Source organism: Cynara cardunculus, assembly GCF_001531365.2.
Source record: "Cynara cardunculus var. scolymus isolate 2C chromosome LG 12, CcrdV1, whole genome shotgun sequence".
Lineage (NCBI taxonomy): Eukaryota > Viridiplantae > Streptophyta > Magnoliopsida > Asterales > Asteraceae > Cynara > Cynara cardunculus.
The window spans coordinates 25,151,726-25,159,173 of record NC_037539.1 but is presented as its reverse complement, the minus strand read 5'-3'; the positions used below and the strand labels follow the sequence as shown (position 1 = coordinate 25,159,173).

Here is a 7,448-nt window from a genome sequence, read left to right as displayed (position 1 = left end):
TGGTATAAAACATTTTTTCTACTTCATGGTTATGCTTTTTTGTAACCCTTTGGCCATAATTTCTTACTCAGTTATTTTTTTGACTTTACGTTTCATGTGAAATTGAATTACATTCAGACCATCTCATTCTTATATATGTATTGATAAACTGGAACCTAGCAAGAGTGGTAGGTTATAGGGTTGTGATATTGAATCTCAAAGGCAATTCATGGAAAGAAAACTTGGTATGGAGACCGTCATAGTTTATGATTTAAAAGAGAGAAGAAAACTTGCTCATTCATCATCTATCATTCATCATCCATCATCCATTTGTGTTGATATGTATAATTAAGATCTTAAAATTTAATTTTTTTTACTTCAGTATTAATGATCTCTTAACTACAGGTCGTTTTTACAAATCAAATACGTACAAGAGGGGGGTTATGGCTCTGTATCTATAGTGGTTACACAAGGCATAGTTTCTAGTGTCATAATGCTATTAAGAAAGAAAATAACTATGGTTCATTTCGGAATGGACTGAAGCTCAGGCCTCAAGTATTGCTTGTCTGCTGCATCTTGCACCATTACTAGGATGTCCTGTGCTATTATTTGTCTTGATATAAGTTGTTGAAGTTGTGGTTCGTACGATTGGTCAAAAATTGCAATGATAGGCTTTTACAACCAGCATGGCTCGAAGGCATCTTACCGTATTCAATTTCAAGTGAGGTGGTTGTTAATGATGAAGACCGTGATGAAGATGATATTGTTGTTGGTGATGAAGAACATTATGAAAGTGATGATGTTGTTAGACATCAAGAAGGGTTACAAGAAATCAAATGGTTGTATCTCCACCAGAAATTAATGATGCAAATGAAGAATTGTTCATGCCATGACCTTAACATAAATTAGGCATTACTTTGGTATATTTTAGCACAACTTAAGATATTTTTTTGGCGTAATTGTTGGTATTCTTCTGTGCAACTTTTGGTATATCTAGGATAATTGTTGGTATTTTTTGGTGCAACTTTGGTATATATTTTGATTCAACTTTTTGTAAATTATGCTCAAATTTTGTATGCAGATTATTTATGTTCGGGTATAGATTTTGTATCTTTTAGAAAGAGTAATGAGAATGATATATTTGTTTAATTTTATAAATGTAATTATTTTTTGTTTCAAAAAATATTTAGAGACTTAATCGTTCAAAATATGAAAATCAATTGGCTTTTTTCCAGATTTTTTGCATTATTTTACCATATAAAAGTCCAAAAAAGTATTTAATATATTTGGAATATCCAAAAACTAATTTATTTAAAAAAATTGTCCTAAAACTTAATTATTTCAAACCATGTACATTGAATTTTTTTGACTTTTCTATTTTCTTTTTAAACTTTTAGAAATATTGTAAAATTGTTATTCATCAAAACGTGCAAACGGCCGATTAGATCGGTTGTGACTATGAAAAGTAAATGTGACGGCGGTCCTTGGGAGCACAACGGACAGACCACCAAACACAAACTCAAACCTATCGGGATTGAAACAAGAAGAAGATCCGAAAGAGAGTCAATCGTATCAATCAACAATGGCGGAGGATTTGATGTTGGATACAGCGATCAGAGACTGGGTTCTCATACCATTATCTATTGTCATGGTTCTAATCGGTGTCCTCCGTTACTTTGTTTCCAAGCTCATGCGTACTTCTCAATTGCCAGATTCCAAGATCATCAAAGAAGGGTTAGTTTAATTCCTTCTCTTTCTACCTCTGTCCATAGAAGAGAGAGAGGGAGAGAGATAGAGAGAGAGAGAGAGAGAGATTTGATCTTGATTTTGTTTTGTTGGATTTTTAGGCAGCTTATAATTAGGGCTAGAAATCTACGGGCGGCTGCTAATTTCATACCTCCAAAGGCATTTCGTGCTCGGAAAGTTTACTACACTAATGAGGTATGTTTTTTGATTGAATTAGTAGTTGTTTGTTTATTGCTTGTTTGTAGACTTTTTTTTATTTGATTTTTATCTTCTAGATGTCAAGTTCATGGGTAGGGATTTGAATTCTAGCAAAATTAATCAAACCATGAACTAGATGAGCTTCAATGCTAATTCCAGTTCTTCAACTTTCTTTTTTTTATTATTAACTTGTTTATAAAGTGTTGATGAGGGTAATTTAGGTGAAATTTGACTCCGTCACTTTAAATAGCTGATGAAGAAAGGCTGCAGTTTCAAAATGGCATTTGTTTGGTGTGTCTTCATGTTGCGTTATAATAGATGCGTTGTTTATTAACTTGCTAATAACTTTGCACATTTTATGAGATGTAAGAAGGGATTAGAAGGACTTATGCTGCTATGTTTTAACTTGGATTAACCTTTCCAAAATCTAGTAGAGAGACGTAGATGCATGTTTAAGATGGAAAGTCTGGATACTAGTGTTTTTCTTTATCAATGGTGAAAGTGGTATACCATCTACGAAGAATTTGAAGTTTGAATAGACTTTTTGGTTTTTGTAGATTACTACTTAGATTGTTAATTGCCTCTGTCACCACAAAGAAGTCGAATTTTACCATCAATAACATGGTAAATGGTTCAGTTGCTTTACTTATAATTGAGCATTGTTTATTCAAATTATAGGAGATGGGATTATAACTAGCATGCAGCGGAGGAAGAAGATACCTTAATTATATGTTAGAAACAGAAAAATTCTTGTCTTATAGCTGTCATGCGATGACCAATTGCCATAATGTCGATTTAATGGTGGTCACATTGTAATTCTTAGTGATGCCATGTGTGGTTAAGGTCAAAATGGTGGTTGCTTGACTTCACCATGAGCCCAAATGTACTCCAACTAAAAATTGTTAGAACTTACCGAATTTAATACCAAAATCCAACTTAAACCCCTGATCAATTGTGCACCAAAAAATCGTGGAGACGAATTAGAAGATGATGCATACTGGAGACAAATTAGGAAACTTGAAATTTGCATTACAACAGTGTAATATTGTCTTCTCTCATCACTGAACAAGCATCTCTACTCTCCTCTCATTTGCTGAGTAATGCAATGCCCATTCTTTGTTGTAGTTCTTCTTTCTTCTTTTGTCTCCAATGTGCAACTCCTCTATTTCTTCTCTTTTGTTCTTGTCCTATTATTTATTGGAGTAATATAAGTATATCTTTTTCTATTATTCTTCATCGATCTTCTTTTCCAGAACTGAAATTACCTAATCTAGGGCAATGTACAGTTCTTATGCATGATTTGCAGCTCATTAGTGTAACATTGCTTTACATTTGGAAATGTATCTGCAAATTTATCGGACAATAAATTCTAGGTCTAGATAGGAAACCTTACCATTATTATTCGTTCGTTCCCATGTTTGTGTTTTAAATTTGATGTTCCAGGCTATAGGTATCTAGTATATGTGATGTGTGTTTCAGTTTTTAAATGTAGGCAAACCATTATTTTGTTCTAATTTGTTGAATGTATGTTTAGTGGTACTTACGATCAAACTTTCTATTTGATGGTCGGATGTTGATATCTTTGTGTTTAATGGTTTGATATGAACTTACACTACACATATCAATAGCATATAATACACGTCACTCACCATATATCATGACATGGTAGACACCATGGCAAATCTTCCTTCATGCATGAAGGCATACTGTACACTTTCTAAAGAACCACTTCATTAACTCTGCTGCCTGTAGCACATTGGAAAATTTTGGTATTCAATCCTTGCATTGGATGCAAATAATTTGTCTTTTATGAGTTTCCTGGAACTGGTTATTTGAAAATCAGCTTTTAGTTGAAACATTTATACATTAATGCTGGCATACAAATGTCATATGTTACATAGTAGTTTCTTTTGGTCCTGCAGGAAAATGGTCTACTTTATGTTCCCAAAGGTCAGGGACAGAATCCTCAGGCACAAATGTTCTCTGATCCAAACATGGCTATGGATATGATGAAGAAAAATCTTTCAATGATAGTCCCACAGGTCACTTATTTGCATAGTTGATCATTGTAGCAACACACACACATACACAAGATTTGAAAGCTCATTTTATTTGCCTTCTTTTTCGCCAGACCCTTACTTTTGCATGGGTTAACTTCTTCTTCTCTGGATTTGTAGCAGGTACACCCACTTCTTAGATCCGTTTTTGGCATATAATTACTGAATTTTATCTTTTTCTAACTTAATGTTTCATAAATAAGTTCAATTATAACCACAAGGGTGGTGCCTGATTAGTTTGAGCCTGGCTCCAAAGGTCAAAAGTATCAGGAGGTCCCAGGTTCAAATCCAAGGAGGAATAAAAAATCCTCTTGTGGGCACGGAGGTTCAAATGTGGTGACTCCGGGCTATCTGCAAAACAGGTGGTCTCCCTGGGATTAGTCGGCTCGTATAGCGGGTTGGATATCTAGGTTAATAAAAAAAAAAAAGTTCAATTATAGTTTCTTTGTGTTTCATTTATAATGATGAGTTTAATAAATACATGGTTGGTGCCTTTGCATTGTACTGATGTTGTAAGAATCTAATTCTTTTGTGTTGCTTTTTTCAGCAAAGATACCTTTTCCTCTGACTCAGAGGTTTAGATCAATGTTACAGAATGGGATTGACTTGAGTACCGTTGATGTTAGCTATGTTAGCGGTCGCTCATGGTGGGTCTTGAACTCATATATCAATTGAAAGTCAGTTAGTTGGAAATTGTTGAAAATGCTTGTTTTAATTTTTCAGGTACTTCCTTAATCTTTTTGGATTGAGAGGTTTGTTTAGTCTCATTCTGGGAGAAGAAAATGGTTAGTATTACTTTTACCCTTCCAGGTCCAGTTGTCTGTATCAACTATCTTTCACACAGTTAGGGGCTGTCCTTGTAAAGGCTTAATGAGCTGTATGGCTTATTTCGTAAGCCATATAAGGTTGTTCGGTTGTGACTTAGTGGCCCGGATGATGGCTAATTCGTTAAGCCAAGAGAAGGGTGTTGTATCTATTAAGCAATCAATATTCCATCCATGCCCTCCTCCTACATATTCTTTTTATTGCGAAACCCCTTTCCCTTTTCATTTACATGTTTTTTTACAATTGTAATTATATTACTTTTATTAAATTTGAACTGATTAAAAATATATAATTAACAATATTCAAAATGTAGATAATACTATAATTAACAATATTCAAATACCTATACTAAAAAAGTTCTAATTCAAATAGATTCACATGATTAAGATTTTTTAACCGACTTCGATTTCCAAAAACATAAATATCTGGTGGATATCTTCTTTATCTAATTTTCATTTTAAGAAAATACGTAGAAAGTCGAAACATTGTCAAATGATGTCAAATTGTGGTTATATCATTGAATGCTTATCATTATGTTAGATCAAGTTGTTTTTATTCAAAAAACACTTAATAAATTAATAATGTTTTATCATTCGAAATCTATTATTCGGCATTTTATCAAACAGTTACTTTAATCGGTGTAGAATATAGATTAAGGGGTAAAGTAGTCATTTTTGACATTCGGACTGTTTCTTCAGCAGCACAACCTAAGAACAATTTATCTTAAATCATAGGGTTAGATCAATTCATACAAGACAACTTAATCCAATACGGAGCATAATGGAAAAACAACCAAACACACACTTAGATTTAGATCATGTTTACTCCTGTTCATAGATCTGTTTCCATGGAAATTTAACATGATTCTTTAATGCAGCCACGGATGACACACAGAGAATGATGCAAATGAGTGGATTTGGCTTTGATCCCTCCAAGGTATATACAATACTCATATGATCTTTGGATTCTGGTTGATTTGTTTTCTGTTTTAGATACATAGCATCTTTTTATAAGATCACAGTTGCACACTGTTGCCTCTGGGTATCTTTGTGTGCCTCAACTTGGGTCCTTGATGAGTTGGATGTGGCTATGCTTGAAAACAAATGTTTTATATCCTACTATGCCTCATTCTTTTGGAGTTTGGTGTGGGGGTGTCTAAATTGAACCGTGGGTTATTTAGGAGAATAACTTTTTGACAGATTTTTTTGTTAAATGCATGACCTTATGATAGATTTTAACAGAAGAACGACACTTGCTATTACAAGAATGGCTCAAAATATGTATTTAATAAAATTTGTCGTAAGAACATTCTTCTAAATAAGGTGCTTGTGTAATTGAACAGTGGTAGTAAGGATCTTTAACAGAAGATACCAACGCCCATTAGGTTTTGGAACCATGTCAAATTATAGTTTTCTTATCTTAAGCTCCATGTCCCAAAATAAGTGTCCACATTCAAAACTGAGTATGTACTTCGCAATTCTATCCTTTATTATGAGATAGAAAAATTCATTACTCCCTATATTATTAGGGGTAAAAGTCTCATTTAGTTAAATTAAAAAAAGTGTAACAATTACGCATTTCTAAAACAGTGTGCTTTTTCATTGTGGACATTTATTTTGGGATAGGCGAAGTACTTTATAACACATTTGGTGCAAGTGTTCTTGAGGTGGTCTCGAATGGCCCACAGATGTTAGGTTTGCATGAGTCGGTGTCTTTAGTTCCATTAAGAAATAGTATGTTCCTGCATTGCCAAATAGTCGAACAAAATTCAGCAGTTTCTTTGGCATAAAAATATAAAATGTACTACATCCAAACCTACACCACTCTTTTTCTTTATTACCTCAACTAATCTCCTGGGGCTCTCAAGTTAACAGCCAGGCAAACCTCCAGTGGCCTTGACCCTTAAGAGGACCCTTGGGAGCGAATCCAATGCCTGACCAGTTGAGCTACCATCAAGACCACTTTGTAGATCAGGTATCATGAAAACCAAACAATAGGAATCCATTATGTCCCACTCGAAAGTAGGCTAAAGGGTAGTGTGACTATTTCCGTGAAGACCTCTGAATTGAAGCTAATCTCTAACCTGCACATTTTACGTGCAGAGTTTGGGTGCAGAGAAAGATGGTCTGGACATAGTCCAACATGACTGGGTGCTACCGAAATTTGAACAGCGAGCTGAAGCTGTTCTGAGAAAACGTCTTAGCTAAATGATCATGTATCCAATCATGCGCGCTTTACCCACTCAGTGTGCTTATTTCTTAAAGAAACTGAGTTATGACAACTGTTGTGTTAGAACTATTTTTTTATTAACAAGGATATCCAACCGGGTATGCGAACTGACTGTTGTGTTAACTATTGGTACCTTTGTGGATGTAACATATGATTTTGGGGATATTCCGTTGTTTTATTATCAAACTCTCTATGTGTTAAGTTGTTTAGGTTAAATTATTATTTGGTCGTTGGATGAAAAAACATTGTAAATAAAATAAATGCCTATTTTACCTTGATCGAAAAAGAACTTGCTGTCATCTTACTAGTTATAAGTTTTATAACAGATATATGGTTTAATTCTTATCTCATGTATCGTACCTCTGTTAAAAAATAAAGGATTTAAAAGTATGTTATATAAATTAGGGATCAAAT

The 7,448-nt window shown here is 33.9% G+C and overlaps 1 protein-coding gene across 1 annotated transcript; it reads left to right on the top strand.

Annotated features, from left to right (window-relative positions):
* The first annotated feature begins 1,408 nt into the window (after window positions 1–1,408).
* LOC112523502 (ER membrane protein complex subunit 3-like) lies at window positions 1,409–7,220 on the top strand. The gene is made up of 8 exons (XM_025133125.1): window positions 1,409–1,713; window positions 1,827–1,920; window positions 3,846–3,965; window positions 4,055–4,103; window positions 4,528–4,627; window positions 4,704–4,765; window positions 5,683–5,741; window positions 6,908–7,220. Exons 1-8 carry the CDS (start codon window positions 1,562–1,564, stop codon window positions 7,010–7,012), a joined length of 741 nt encoding a protein of 246 aa, XP_024988893.1. The 5' UTR covers window positions 1,409–1,561; the 3' UTR covers window positions 7,013–7,220.
* Window positions 7,221–7,448: the final 228 nt, after the last annotated feature.

Excerpts from the sequence above, each read along its gene's own strand:
- LOC112523502 (XM_025133125.1), top strand. The coding sequence starts at position 1,562 with ATGGCGGAGGATTTGATGTTGGATACAGCGATCAGAGACTGGGTTCTC. Across the intron at positions 3,966-4,054 it reads TTTCAATGATAGTCCCACAG|ACCCTTACTTTTGCATGGGT; the intron begins GTCACTTATTTG and ends CTTTTTCGCCAG. Across the intron at positions 5,742-6,907 it reads TTGGCTTTGATCCCTCCAAG|AGTTTGGGTGCAGAGAAAGA; the intron begins GTATATACAATA and ends TTTTACGTGCAG.